Below are 15,935 nucleotides of genomic sequence, written 5' to 3' on the forward strand. Positions count from 1 at the left end.
AACATAGATCCCTGTGGGACACCATCCAGTCACATCATGCCAATTAGAGTACCTGCCCATTATCCCTACTCTATCCCACGCCGCTCAGCCAATTTCCTAACCAGGTCAATAATTTGCCTTCAATTCCATGAGCTTCAATCTCAGATGGATAAATCTAAATTTGGAACATTATTGTCAAGGCCTGCTTTAAAATCAGTTATCTTTAAACAGTTAAGTTTGATGTAAAATTTCAAGATATTGTCATGCACGCCCCCACCTGCCACGAATAAGGCATATTAATTTCACCACATGGACATTAAATTTCAATTTGTTGCTGGGAAGAAGAGAAGGCCTGTTACAAGCACTGCCAGACCTTGGCTGGAAAAAACACCTTTATATACTAACAGACATTGAAGGCAGGGAAGCACATTCCATTCCCTGCTAAGATGATACAATACACAAAACCAAGACATGGTCAGACCAGTTAGTCACATGACTAACCTGCTTGGCAACCTAGGGGTTTCTGAATTGTACAGTTTGAACTGAGAGTCTGCAGAAAGCTATTTCTTCCTGGATTGAAAAGACCTTTCCTGGCTAGCTCGTCACAGCCACTCCTGATGGCTTCTATCTCTTTCTCAAGGAACTCCAAAACCCATTGAAGATACATGAACCCCAAGAGAGGGAAGTGTCCCACAGTGAAAAAGGTTTAAGAAGAATACTGGATTCCCACGAAAAGCAAGATCTACCTACAAGCATGGACTCTACAGCGAGCTCAAAGCACAGTAATAAAAAACCCTCTTCAGAGATTGCCTCAAACTTTTCCATTTTGTTTTTCTTCTGCTCTTTCTGTCCCTATCTGCATGCGTGTATCGCGTATGCATGCTTGTGTGGACGCGTCGAGTAACTGTAGGTGTTAACCGAATTAGAGTTTAAGTTTAATAAATTTCAACTTTTCTTCTTTAAACCTAAGAAAGCCTGTTTGTGCTGGTTTCTTTGCCTTATAATTGGAAAGTGGTGAACAAGGATTTACCAAGGAGGAGCTAAAAACACAGTGTGTTTAAAAATTAAACCCTGTTACAGTAAGACCAGGTGAAGCTGAAAGGGAACCCTAGCTGAAAGGGAACCCTAGACCTCTTTCTCACCTGGTCGTAACAATAAATAAAATATAGAGCTTGTTTGCTGAGATGTGTCTGATACTCTTTGTGCAATACTGTTGGTTTTCTGATATTCTCTATATGTTGTGTTCCTTTTTCCAGTAGTATTTTGCCTGGAATGCCTGTTCCAACCTTCCAGTTTAATGCCCACTATGCAAGTGAAATAAAAAAGGTGAGCCGAACTGTTGAACTTTATATACAATGTGCATTTATATTTTTTAATACTAAGAACATAAGAAATATGAACTGGAATAGGCTATGCGGCCCTTTGAGCCTGGTCCACCATTCAAGATCATGGCTGATATTCTATTTCAACTCCACCTTCCCGCACCATTCCCATATCCCTCAATTCCCTCAATACCCAAAAATTTATCGACCTCAGTCTTGAATACACTCAATGACTAAGCATCCCCAGTGTTCTGCGATAGAGAATTACAAAGATTTAGCACCTTTCAAATGAAGAAATTTCCCCTTATCTCAATTGTAAATGCCTGACTCCTATTCTGAGACTGTGATCCCGTGTTCCAGATTCCCCAACCAGGGGAAACATTTAAAAGAGGGAGCAGAATTGGAACAGTTTGTTTTGGACTCTATTACCTTCTCTGATGATTAAAATGTTCAGTTCCTTATGAAATCTGGATACAGCAACCCTTCATGGTCTCCTCGCTGCCAATTCAAATTCCTTTTTCTCACTTATAAATCCCTCTGGTCTCATCACAGCTTACCTCTGCAACCCATTTAACATTATGTTCCAGTCCATGACTTTGGTTCTATAACTCTGAACTCCTGTGCATTGCCCCTACTCATTTTGTTTCACCCAACCCCACCATTGGTGATAGAGCCTTTGGCTTCTCAGCTACATTGTTTGGAGTTCCCTAACTGAACGTTTCTGCCTTGTGATTTCTCACCTTGTCTTAAAAACCTCCTCAAAACCCAGCATTTAGTACTCTGTAGGACTTGCTTTTCTCCAATGGGGCATTTACTATGTTAAATGCACTATATAAATGTAAGTTATTGTTGAATTTCATTAATAATTCAGGAATTCAAACAGGTTCTATATTTCTTGTGAAAATGTCTTAACCATTATCACACTCTAACTCCTGTATTTCCCCTCTGATATTCAAAATTCTTCTGAACATGGTAGTTTGTATTTTTTTAATAGCTATAATCCCTTGGGAAGTTCTTTTAAAATCCAACATGATTCACCCATTTTCTTTATGGTAATATTGAGGACTGCAAAATGTTGCCATTCTGCACTTAGAGACAGCATCAGTTGGGTACATGCTGAACAGTAGGAATCAGATCAACCCTTGACTGCACCAAAATAAATACTTCCATTCTTCACACTAGCCATCCCCATGGCCTTCTGAGTGAGACTGCCAATTTTTGTCAATTTAATGGTGAGCTATTTAGTGCCATAGGCTTGTGTTCACTGGGAAGTACTTTGAGAGTGACAAAATTTATTTTATTTGGGACCCATGCAGCTGGGAGAAAGAGGGGACACTCATCTCATCAGTTGGAGCTGGAATTGAGCCTTTCTTCTGGAAGACAATGGGGAATGTTCGAACCATTGCACTATCTAGGCTACCTCTGAATTTCCCTATGACGACATAGTGAGATTGGGAAGTTGCCATGCGGTGAGTCATAAATGAGAACTCGGTTATGCTGGAGCCATTGGCGTATTGCATGGCTGCAATGCACCATGCTGTCTCCACCAAGCCTCCCTGCTCTTTATGATTCATGGAAAGTTCTCATTAGGGATGCCTTTTTGTGTAACTGCTTCCACGGAGACTGCTTCTATTTGAAAGACTTACGTGAATCCTTCAGTGGTTCATCAGATGCAGTTGTATCTTATCAAATGTGAGTCTTAGGAGTATTGACAGTTAACTCTGGTGCCTGGTTACATCACCACATCTGAATTACAGTAGTCTGGAAAACTGTCAACCTTGGCCCCCACCTCACCTTCTCGGTAACCTGCGCCTACCAGGTCGTGTTGGTAACCCTGGTGTTCACCTACCATTTATCCCCATGTTCTTAATTTGACAGAATTTGTTATATGGGGAGTAGGACATCTTAAATGATTTCATAAGATTAATACTGAAGATATAATTGACAGAAACAACCATCGTATTTTGATTAATATTCCTTTTGGTGTCATATTCAGTTACAGTTTCTTGTTGAAAGCACTATTTAATTCTCTGAAAACTGTCACAAATAGTAAGCTTTTTGTAAGTTTTGAGCTTATCAAGTGCTGGGAACTGAAAACTTCTCACTTTGTGCATTTGGAGCATCATCCTGTAGCCGTTCTAAATGAGAATTGCAATTTGATGGCAATTAAGGCCAAATTCAGAGCAATCCTTGTATGTGTGGTTGTTATCAAGAACTGGGTTGAAACTGTCTGATCTCATTTCACATGGGATCCTTGCAGCCCATAGACAAAGAAAACTTTTCATTCCATCAGTAAAGTTTGAAATGGAACCAAGTTTCCAAAGGTGAAAGTGTTTAACCTACTGCACATCCAGTTCTCCCTTAGAAATGGTAAGCATAAAAGACCAAATAATAACTATAATTCACAAATGATAATGTAGTTAAAATTATTGGAAGAACATTGAGATGATGTTAGGTCTGAAAAGTATGCAACTTAATATTTAATTGTCTATACACTGAAAAAAATATTTTAAATTGCTATATAGCTCCTCCAAGTTCTGGGTGTTTTATTTAACTCATGTGATTATCTTCCTTTTCAGGAGTCAGTATCCTTTGGTGTAAACATTTTTAAGGGCCAAATCAGCACTGAACAAGTTTTTCCCTATCCATCAGGTGAGCAGTTTAGTGTAGAGGGAAAGAAAGCATGTTAATCAATTCTTTTTTGATTATTTCCCAAATGTATTAACTTGTACAGATATCTAAGAGACCCTGGCACATATGTATGCTCTGAAAACTGCCAGTCGCACTATTTTGAGCTGGGGAGCTGGAATATTTATTTGGCACTTGGAGCTCGATTTACCAGGATTCCTTGTTGATATTATTAAAATTCCCTCAACCCCCTCCCCTTGCTGAAGTGTGGCTCCCAGAATATCCTAAAAGCTAGTCTAATGGTGACCATGATTGTTGTAAAAACCCATCTGGTCCACTAATATCCTTTAGGGAAGGAAATCTGCTGTCCTTATCTGGTCTGACCACAGACCCACAGCGATGACTCTTAAATGGCTAGCAAGCCACTCAGTTGTATCAATCTCCGACAAAATCTAATAAAAGGAATGAAACCAGATAGACCATCCAGCATCGACCTAGGTACTGGAAACGACAATGGCAAACCGACCCCTGTCGATCCTACAAAGTCCTCTTCACTAACATCTGGGGCTTTTGCCAAAGTTAGGAGAGCTGTCCCACAGACTAGTCAAGGAACAGCCTGATACAGTCATACTCGCGGAATTATACCTTACAGACAATGTCCCATACACCACTGTCACCATCCCTGGGGATGTCCTGTCCCACCGGCAGGACAGACCCGCCAGCGGTGGCGGCACAGTGGTATGCAGTCAGGAGGGAGTTGCGTTGGGAGCCCTCAACATTGACTCCAGACCCTATGATGTCTCATAGCATCAGGTCAAACATGGGCGAGGAAACGTCCTGCTGATGACCACCAACCAGCCGCTCCCTCCCCGCCCCCCCTCCCCCCCCTGCCCTCGGCTGATGAATCAGTACTTCTCCATGTTGGAGATCAATTGGAAGAAGCACTGAGGGTAGCAAGGGCACAGAATGTACTCTGGGTAGGGGACTTCAATGTCCATCACCTAGAGTGGCCTGGTAGTACCACTACTGACCGAGCTGGCCAAGTCCTAAAAGACATAACAGCTAGAGTGGGTCTGCGACAAGAGTTGAGGGAACCAACATGAGGGAGAAACCTACTTAACCTTGTCCTCACCAATCTACCTGTCACAGATGCATCTGTCCATGAGAGCATTGGTAGGAGTGACCACCGCACAGTCCTTGTGGACACAAAGGCCTGTCTTCACATTGAGGATACCCTCCATCGTGCTGTGTGGCACTACCACCGTGCTAAATGGGATAGATTCAGAACCGATCCAGCAGCTCAAATCTGGACATCCATGAGGCGCTGTGGGCTATCAGCAGCAGCAGAATTGTATTCAACCACAAACTGTAACCTCATGGTCCGGCATATCCCCCACTCTACCCTTACCATCAAGCTGGGGGACCAACCCTGGTTCAATGAAGAGTGCAGGAGGGCATGCCAGGAACAGCACCAGACATACCTCAAAATGAGGTGTCAACCTGGTGAAGCTACAACACAGGACTACTTGCATGCCAAACAGCAGAAGCAGCATGCGATAGACAGAGCTAAGCGATCCCATAACCAACGGATCAGATCTAAGCTCTGCAGTTCTGCCACATCCAGCCGTGAATGGTGGTGGACAATTAAACAACTAACTGGAGGAGGTGGCTGCACAGATATCCCCATCCTTAATGATGGCGGAGCCCAGCACATCAGTACGAAAGACAAGGCTGAAGCATTTGCAACAATCTTCAGCCAGGAGTGCCAAGTGGATGATCCATTTTGGTCTCCTCCTGAGGTCCCCAGCATCACACAAGCCAGTCTTTAGCCAATCCGATTGACTCCACGTGATATCAAGAAACAGCTGAAGGCACTGGATACAGCAAAGGTTCTGGGCCCTGACAATATTCCAGCAATGGTACTGAAGACTTGTGCTCCAGAACCAGCCGCACCGCCTAGCTAAGCTGTTCCGGCAGAGCTACAGAACTGGCATCTACCGGGCATTGTGGAAAATTGCTCAGGTATGTCCTGTCCACAAAAAGCAGGATAAATCCAACCCGGCCAATTACCGCTCTATCAATCTACTCTTGATCATCAGCAAAGAGATGGAAGGTGTCATTGGCAGTGCCACCAAGTGGCACTTGCTCAGAAATAACCTGCTCATTGATGCTCCGTTTGGGTTCTGCCAGGGCCACTCAGCTCCTGACCTCATTACAGCCTTGGTCCAAACATGGTCAAAAGAACTGAACTCAAGAGGTGAGGTGAAAGTGACTGCCCCAAATATCAAGGCAGCATTTGACTGAGTATGGCATCAAAGAGTCCTAGCAAAATTGGAGTCAATGGGAATCAGGGGGACAATTCTCTGTTGGCTGGAGTCATACCTAGCACAAAGGAAGATGGCTGTGGTTGTTGGAGGTCAATCATTTCAGTCCCAGGACATCACTGCAGGCATTCTTCAAGATAGTGCCCTGTGCCGAACCATCTTCAGCGACTTCATCAATGACCTTCCCTCCATCATAAGATTAGAAGTGGGAATGTTCGCTGATGATTGCACAATGTTCAGCACTATTCATAACTCCTCAGATACTATAGCAGCCCATGTCCAGATGCAGCAAGACCTGGACAACATTGAGGCTTGGGCTTATAAGTGGCAAGTAACATTCGTGCCACACGAGTGCCAGGCAATGACCATCTCCAACAAAAGAGAATCTAACCATCTTCCCTGGATGTTCAATGGCATTACCATCACTGAATCCCCACTTTCAACTTCCTGGGAGTCACTATTGACCAGAAACTGAACTGAACCAGCTACATAAATGCTGTGGCTACGAAAGCAGGTCAGAGGCTGGGAATTCTGTGGCGAATAACTCACCACCTGCCTCCCCAAAGCCTGTCCACCATCTACAAGGCACAAGTCAGGGGTGTGATGGAATACTCTTCACTTGCCTGGATGGGTGCAGCTCCAACAACACTCAAGAAGCTCGACACCATCCAGGACAAAGCAGCCCGTATGAATGACATCCCCATCCACCACCCTCAACATTCAATTCCTTCACCACTGACGCACAGTGGCAGCAGTGTGTACCATATACAGGATGCACTGCAGCAACTCACCAAGACTCCTTTGGCAGCACCTTCCAAACCTGCGACTTCTACCACCGAGAAGGACAGGACAGCAGATGCATGGGAACACTACCACCTGCAAGTTCCCTTCCAAGTCACACACCATTCTGACCTGGAACTATATCACTGTTCCTTCACTGTCACTGGGTCAAAATCCAGGAACTCCTGGACAGCACTGTTGGTGTACCTACACCCCAGGGACTGCAGTGGTTCAAGAAGGCAGCTCACCACCACATTCTCAAGGGCAGTTAGGGATGGACAATAAATGCTGGCCTAGCCAGCAACGTCCACATCCCATGAACGAATAAGAGAAAGACGTCTAATGCACTGTTCCACTGCGGTTGAAGTAGGAGAATTGCTTCCTGAAGACCCTGGGCCGATTTCTCCTCTTGTTGAGAGCCCTTCTCCCCCTCCTTATCCTACCTCTTCGATCAACTTGTCCTGATCTGTGTGTCCTCTGCTCATTCTCCCTGTCATGCTGCAGACCTAGGGGGATACGAACTACTGCACCCATGTCTGGAAGCAAGTGGTCTGAGCAGATCCCTTGAACTCAGGACCAAGTAATTCAATATGTGCCACACCACTCCCTGTAGACTACAGCAGCACTAAATACCAGTGCAAACACCAAACAGTCCTACTAACTAATCAGCAGCCAGTCGAAATCAATCAGCAACTAATCTGAAAATAGTTAATGATCCCTTTTAATGGTATTGGTGGGGGGCTTTCCTGCTGCTGAATGTCAAATCAGAGTTACACATTGAATGACATCAAGATCTACCTACTCTGCAAACTTCTGGCGCATGTTCCCTGCATCCGTGCTAATGCCCTCATCAAAATGGCATCCACCTCATTCAGCACCGGAAGTGTGAGCCCGCACCACAAATGCCATTTTGGATCTGAACCAGCACCCATAGTGCTAAAAGTATGGGTGCAATGCAACCAAACTTTGCGGCATATATACACATCTATTGCAGTAGCTTCATCAACCCTGTCTGTTACTTTATCAAAGCACTCAGCCAGATTAGTCAGACATGATTTGCCTTTAACAAGTCCATGTTGGCTGTCCCTTATTAACCCATGCTTCTTCAGGAGAGAACTATTTTTGTTGTTGACGCTGGTCTCTCGTAGTTTCCCCTCCACTGACATTAGTCTCATGTTAGACTCTCTCCCCTTTCTTGTGACTTAGTTTTATTTTTACAAAATTTTATTTTAAAAATCTCTCCATTTGTTCCTTCTGCTTTCAAGTAGCTGTACCCATCATGTATCCTGATTGACAAGAGTAGAGAAGAACTTGTATTTAGGCCTCTTCAAATGTCAGTCTAAATTTGGCCGTGCATATGAGTTGCCCTCAATAACTTGCTGCCTTTTTCTTTCTCTCTTTCACTCTCCACTCACATTTACGTTTGCTCGGTGCCTCCAGGTTGCTTGAGGTTGTGTTCTGACAATGTGGGAATCATGAAGACAAATCCATGGCCTGTAAGAAAGTGGCACGGAGACATTATTGTATTTAACACTGTGATTTCTGGAGAGTTTTGCATGTTTTCCAATACTATCAATGATGGTCAGGCAGGCATGAAACTGCTCTCATCAGCATGTTTTACTGTGCAAAGAAAAGATTGATGGTTGCAGATTTCACAAGCACTGTCATATTTCACAATAAACATTTCAAGCTCAATGGTTGTTCCAGTGTGCTCCTATCATAAAAGGGCAGTGTCATAGTGGTAAAGTGTCTTGCAAAATCATGATGACCAAGCTAGCTCCTGCAAACGGCATTCTTCTCACTTTATTTAAAGGTGTTTTATTTGCAAAATAGCAAGCAAATGCACTGCTGTTTACATCTGACATTAGAAATTTTATATTTTTAGGCTGTGTTTTTCAGAAATATTACAGTTGTATTATGAAAGATCAGGGGCTGGATTCTAAGAGTCTGCCACCGAAGTTGGCATGTAAAAAATTTCTGCCCGCCCGCAGGGGCACCGTGTCATGGAGGCACTGCGATTTCAAACATGGCGGCTCTTTAGCACGGTGCGGTGCCCGCCCCCCCGTGATGACGTGGAGGGGGCGGGCGAGCCGCTGCAGGCAAAGGTGCCCGGCGCCAATGTGCAGGTGCCGGCGCCATTTTTAAAGGGCATACAGCCCTTAACAGACATTTAAAAATTAAAGGACCAGGTAAGTTACATTGCAATAGAACAGAATTACATGATCTTTGATTGCATTTTCCCACCTCCTCAATAGCTTTTTTAGCCATTCGTGCCCTTTTCCGCCCCCCCCCCCCCCACCCCCAAATGCGAATACTGAGAATTTGCCCTTTCCCCCTCCAAGGTCCGTCAACTTTGCCCTTTACCCCTTCCCATCACCCCCCTGACCAATCCGCATCGTTTTAACCTCGCTCTCCCCCTCCCACGCAGAGAGAACATACTCCTCTCCCTCCCCACAGGTGTCGTGTCACATTTCCTCAAACGGGGACTCGAAGGCGCGGCATTGTCGGCTGCCCGAATGAAGATCGATGCGGCAATCAAGGAGGCGATGGGACCCTCATTAAATCAGGTATGTAAATTAGTTTACATATTTAAATGGGGGTCCCATCGCCGAGCGACGGGGCAGCCGCCACGAGGCCTTGCCGCCGCCGCTGAGATCGGCACGGGGCCTGTCGCCGTCTGGGTTGGTGGTGGGCCTCTGCCACACCGATCTTCATTGCCCCCCACCCCCCGCAAATGTTCCCACGGCAGAGGGGATTTAAAATCCAGCCCCATGTTATAGCAGGTATAAAACTGAGGACTTCACGTGAGTCAATATGACACCTGTGGAGCTTTCAAGCCCTCCCACATTAAGCAACACTATCTGATTATAAAAACTATTTGTAGCTCTGTAGCAGCTTATTTTTTTATCAGATGTCTTATTTTGCTCACTTAGGTGTTCTAAATTTCCTTGCTCACCCTTTTCATCTCAATAATATGACCCTTTAATTTTACTATTTTAATTTTGGATAGACCTTTGTAGAATGCCTGGAGATCTGGATAGTTTCTGATGCTAAGACTGTGGACCAATCTGCACACTGAAGATTTTTGTGCTTCTTGTGCTACTTAAAACAAATGGCTCCAGCAAACTTGCTTTTAGTTTGTTAGATGTTAAAATGTACTTCTAACATAATTCATTGGATGTGATGCACTGAGACTTACTGAGGATGTGTTAGATAGCTATATATATTTTATATATTTATATATATATATATATATATATATATATATACACATACACGCAAGTTCTTAAATTGGCATGCTCGTGAAACAGAATTGAATTCAGTTCCTTTTTATTCCTTTGTCGCTTGTAGTCCCTTATGCTGCACTCAAGTGAGATTGAAACTAACATCCTCCTTTGTTTAGTTTTATTTGCAATGTATGATTCAAGAATCTGTGCTATACAATGTGAACATTGTTTAAACAGCAGATTTTATTTGCATTTTATAAGTAAAAATCATGCAAGTTTATGCCTTTCCTCAAATTATGGGTCTGTAAATAATTCAAAACTTGCATACTACTGACTAACACAGAAGCATTGACCTCTGGGCTATGGCATATTCTACTCATTTTTTAAACTTGAATTTTGATCAACTTTGACCAATGTTGCATGTTCTTGAGGTCCAAGAGTTTAAACACAGATTGATTATATTTTATAACCTGTTGGAGATTTGTGTAACTGATTTGATACAAGGTGAGCCAACAGCATCTCAAGCCAAACCAAATATAGGGGTCAACTAGTTTGCGAATCAAGGAACTAAATGTTCGAAACAGCCAAATTTCTAATTATTTCCATGTGAAATGTTCCATTTATTGATGGGGCACTTAAGCGACTATGTAATGATTGTAAGAATAACGATGATGGTGTTGCCACTGTTTAAGCTTTCAGTGTTTCACTTCAAAAGTTGATTAACAATTAAATCTTCAAAAAGTCTTTAAACTGATAGGTTAGATAAGAAATGGGAAAGAGGAGGAATTCCATCAGTGAACTTTGGAAAAGGGGTTTGATTTTTTTGCTTTTCTTTTGAAACTGCACCATCTGTCATTACGAACAAAGTTGGTGTGAAAATGTTGCTTTTTAAAAAATAATTTTTCACCCTATCCATATCTGAAATAAAGATTCCCACGCATTTTGAAGCCTTTTTTGACCGTAATCTGTGATGTATGAACTTTACTGCTGTCTCTGCCTTCACTTCACTTGCAGTGTTGCTGAAACCCTTATCTATGCTTTTGGCACTCGTACATTCAGTGAAATTTGTTTGCATAGCATTGCTAGGCTTACATTGATTCCCCAGGGGCAAGCAGTACCCTGGGCTGCTACCTGCATGGTCCATGCAGTATTCTTCACTGATATCATTAAAGCACACGCAAGTAATGGCCCGCGGTGCTGCCTGACCCCATGGAATTGTGCTATTCGAACAAAATTTCTCCTCCCATTTCTCTAGTACTCTCCCTGAGGCAGTGCGAGTTCATAGGCTGAGAATGGAGGAGTCCATCCAGCTCATGTGGGCCAGCGTGACATGGGGCTTTGAACCCATTGAGAGAGCAGCCAACCTCATGGAGAGCCATATGCAGCAGCACTTGGAGTGGCTGCAGGAACAATGCACTGACATGCACAGAATGCATGCCACACTCTGTAGGATGGACCAGTCAGGCAAGTTGGTGGCGCAAAGATGTTTGGAGTCCATGCCAGTTGCACCCCAACTGGTGGTCCCTTCCAGCCATCCGGAGCACCAGCCTCGGGCTGCGGCAGTCACCGAGGAGGATGAGGATGCCACCCCTTACGGTGTGCCATCATCATCATTGGCTTTGTCATGTGCACAGGAAGCACGATGATACAAATTATGGACTAATTCTAAACAGTTATAAAAATGGACTTTGTTCACTTTTTAAAATAACGGTTCATTTTTAAAAAAAAACAAAGTTCAAAATGGCTAGCAAAGAGAAAGGATCGGCCTTTGTGGATTCAAACTGTCTGACAGGACAGGGACAAAGGAATGATCTTCAAAACTATGAGGTGTCAATTGCACCCCATTCTAAAGCATTCCAGAATTGAATGTCTTCTTCTGAAACAAAGAATGTGTAGCCACATCCTAGGCCATTGTATGATCACTATGGGGAAGAGATGGGAATGTCTCCTACCAGGAGGTGAGAAGTAATGCAGCTTTACCTTTAAAAAAAGCATAGCGAGAGAGAGACCCCAGAGAGAAAGAGAGAGAAGATAGAGCAACCTCCAGCAGCTTGTTTTCCAGCACACCAGAAGTGCCCTGCAGTAGAATCCTACAGCTACATGATACAGCAGTGAACTAGAAATGATCCACAGTCTTCAATTGAACTTTCAATCAAGAGAGAAATCTACAATCATCTCAGGCCTGAGATGATTCTGTTTTTTAAACCTACAAGAAAACCCGTCGCTGTCTGTTTATTTGAAAAATAAAACACCAAGGAGTTAAACCCGAAAAGCAAGACACATTTGCTGCAGTCAGGTGGGGACTTGAACAGTGGGAGCCACTCATATTGCACCACGTGGCTGTAACAGCCTCCTTGGCCCTTCTGACTGAGGGACCTTCTATGCAGCAGAGCCGAGTGACTTTTGTTTATTCATTCATGGGATGTGGGCATCGCTGACCCATCGCTGATTGCCCATGAGAAGGTGGTGAGCTACCTTCTTGAACCACTGCAGTCCTTGGGGTGTAGGTACATCAACAATGTTGTTAGGAAAGGAGTTCCAGGATTTTGACTCAGTGACAGTGAAGGAATGGTGATATAGTTCCAAGTCAGGATGGTGTGTGGCTTGGAGGGAAACTTGCAAGTGATGGTGTTCCCATGCATCTGCTGCCCCTGTCCTTCTAGGTGGTCGCGTGTTTGGAAGGTGCTGTCAAAGGAGCCTTGGTGAGTTGCTGCCATGCAACTTCTAAATGGTAAACATTGCTGCCACTGTGCATCGGTGGTGGAGGGAGTGAATGTTGAGGGTGGTGGATGGGGTGCCAGTCAAGCAGGCTGCTTTGTCCTGGATGGTGTGAGCTTCTTGTTGGAGCTATACCCATCCAGACCAGTGGAGAGGATTCCATCGCACTCCTGATTTGTGCCTTGTAGATGGTGGACAGGCATTGGCGAGTCAGGAGGTGAGTTACAATGCCGCAGAATTCCCAGCCTCTGACCTGCTGTTGTAGCCACAGTATATGTGGTAACTCACCTCCTGACTCGCCAATGCCTGTCCACCATCTACAAGGCACAAATCAGGAGTGCGATGGAATCCTCTCCACAGTATATGTGGCTACTTCAGTTCAGTTTCTGGTCAATGGTAACTCCCAGGATGTTGATAGTGGTGGATTCAGTGATGGTAATGCCATTGAACATCAAGGGGAGATGGTTAGATTCTCTCTTGTTTGAGATGGTCATTGCTGGGCACTTGTGTGGCGTCAATGTTACTTGCCACTTATCAGCCCAAGCCTCGATGTTGCCCGGATCTTGCTGCATCTGGACACAGTCTGCTTCAGTATCTGAGGAGTCGCGAATCGTGCTGAACATTGAGATTGTCCTGGCATTGATGCTGGTGGAGCACCCTCTGGATTTTCTCCCAATGGCACTTTCACGACGAGGACGACCACCATGTGCATCACAACCGCAAGCAGAAACAGGTGAGCAGACAGCCTCCACCTCATCTGAGGCCTCAAGGGGAGCAAGGTGTAGAAGTGGCCAAGAGTGGAGGCCACTGCTTCGGGCAGAGCACTGAGTGGGTCACTGGGGTTTGTTTCACCTGTTAATGTGCACTTTTTAACTTTTGAACATAATGTAATATTGACAGATGATGGCAGACATTTGAGCTTCCATTCTTTTTTAGCAAGACTGGAAAAGAGAGAAGAGATGGTGAAGAGAAGCAAGGGGTATTGAAGGGGGACTTTGAAACCTATGGACAGACGTGGATCATTCATTGGCGGGAAGAGTGGATCTATTCCAGGCTGTGTTTTCAATGGAAGTGCTCTCACAGGAAGCTCAAAGTAGTTCTAGACCATGCCATCCTCCTGGGTTAGAAGGGCTCAGCTGAATTGTGGCTGCATTAGACAATCCCTGATGTTGACTGCATCCAGAAGAGACCCTCGAGTCCTGTGCTGGGCCCAGCCACCATCTGTGCAGCTGAGGCACCTCTGTCTTCTGCACCTTCCTCCTCCTCTTCCTCCTCCACTTCCACCTCATGCTCCTCCTCTTCCTCCGATGAGCTGTGTCATTCCAGTGCCTCATCCTCTTCAAGATCCACACCGCTCTGGAGGGTCGTGTTGTAGAGAACCCAGCAGACCACCACAGTACACGAGATCCTTGCAGGAGTGTACTGCAGTGCTCCGCCCAACCGGTTGAGACACTGGAACTGTATCTTCAGAAGTCCGATGGCCTGCTCGATGGTAGGCCTTGTGACCAGATGACTTTGGTTGTAGCACCTCTGTGCCTCTGTCTCAGGTCACATAAGGGGGTGAGCAGTCATCCCTTCAAGGAATATTCCTTGTCTCCTGGAATCCAACCATGTATTTTGAGGGGTGGAACAAAGTTTTTGTGGCACCCTGGAGCGCCAGAGGATGAAGGAGTCATGACAGCTGCCGGGAAAGCGTGCACACACATGCAGAAAGCACTTGTGGTTGCCGACCAGCTGACTGTTGAAGGAGTGGAAGCTTTTCCTGTTGCTCACTGTGCAGTCACTTGATGCCTTGATGGCCACATGGGTGCAATCGACGATGATGCCCTGCGCCTGGGGGAATCCAATGATGCTGGCAAAACCCACTGCCCTCTGTGTCTGCGAGGCCCCGTCTGTCTGGAATTATATGTACTGCCCAGCTCTCGCAAATAGGCCATCAATAATCTGTGAGATGTGGTGTTGTGCAGCCGCTTGTGAGACACTACCAAGGTCTGCAATTGATTCTTGGAAGGAACCAGAGGCAAAGAAGTTCAAGGTCACAGTGACTTTGATGGCTGCTGGCAGGGCATGGTGAGCATGAGGTGTGAGGTCTTCCGTGATGATGGCACAAATCTCTTGAACATCTTCCTGGATAGGCACAGTCTCCTGCAGCACTGGTTCTCCGACATGTCCGGATAGCTCCATCTTTAGCAGTAGATCCTATGCTCAGGATATGACCTCTGTTGCCTTCCTGCCCTTTGCTCCTTTCCTCTGCACTATTCATGCCCAGTGCTGTGCCTTTGCTGCTGTGGACGTTGATCCTCATCACCAAGATCTGAGAATCAAGCTCCCATTACCAGCTGCTGCCTTTCTTGCACTCAGCTGGACACCCAATAATGTCTGTAAGCCTAATCCCCGCCTCTTATGCCTTTGTGATGCCAGGAGGGTCATGTCTCCTGCAATGCCCGAGTGCATACAGACCATACTCTCCGCAACCTTTACACACCTGATGGTACCTGTCTACCAATGGCCGAGTGCCCCTCTCAGCCATGCTCCCTTTTATGGGCCCAGCTAATATAATTTGGCGCCAATGACTGGCTCCCAGCTGTGTTGCTGCCTCCATGCACCTGGTCTGCCCCTGATCCACAAGCGTAACTTGTGCGCCCTCCCCCACAAATAAACTTCAAGAGGAAATAGACAGGCTGGTGGAATGGGTGGACAAGTGGAAGATGAAATTGAATGCAAAGAAGTGTGAAATGATACATGTTGGTCGGACCAATAAGGAGAGACAATATAACATTACGGATACAGTTCTAAAGCAGGTGTGGAAAAAGAGGGACCTGGGGTATATGTGCACAGATATTGAAGGTGGTAGGTCAGGTTGAGAAAGCCGTTAATAAAGCATATGGCAACCTGGGCTTTGTGAATAGGGGCTTAGAGTACAAAAGCAAGGAGGCTATGATGAACCTGCATAAAAC

At 45.1% G+C, this 15,935-nt stretch overlaps 1 protein-coding gene across 10 annotated transcripts in view; it reads left to right on the forward strand.

Annotated features, from left to right (window-relative positions):
- LOC137375375 (very long-chain specific acyl-CoA dehydrogenase, mitochondrial-like) overlaps positions 1-15,935 on the forward strand; it is a 106,906-nt gene that overhangs the window by 37,444 nt on the left and 53,527 nt on the right. For 4 of the 10 annotated variants that reach the window (XM_068042466.1, XM_068042464.1, XM_068042467.1 and 1 more), the window contains exons 2-3: positions 1,236-1,305; positions 3,881-3,953. In XM_068042466.1, the coding sequence (XP_067898567.1) occupies positions 1,236-1,305; positions 3,881-3,953 (143 nt within the window). Of the gene's footprint in view, positions 1-619; positions 762-1,235; positions 1,306-3,880; positions 3,954-8,773; positions 8,847-15,935 lie in introns of those variants that run through there. The other 6 variants (XM_068042468.1, XM_068042470.1, XM_068042469.1 and 3 more) reach the window with 4 other exon arrangements.

The sequence above is a fragment of the Heterodontus francisci genome, chromosome 11, assembly GCF_036365525.1.
Source record: "Heterodontus francisci isolate sHetFra1 chromosome 11, sHetFra1.hap1, whole genome shotgun sequence".
Classification (NCBI taxonomy): Eukaryota; Metazoa; Chordata; class Chondrichthyes; order Heterodontiformes; family Heterodontidae; genus Heterodontus; species Heterodontus francisci.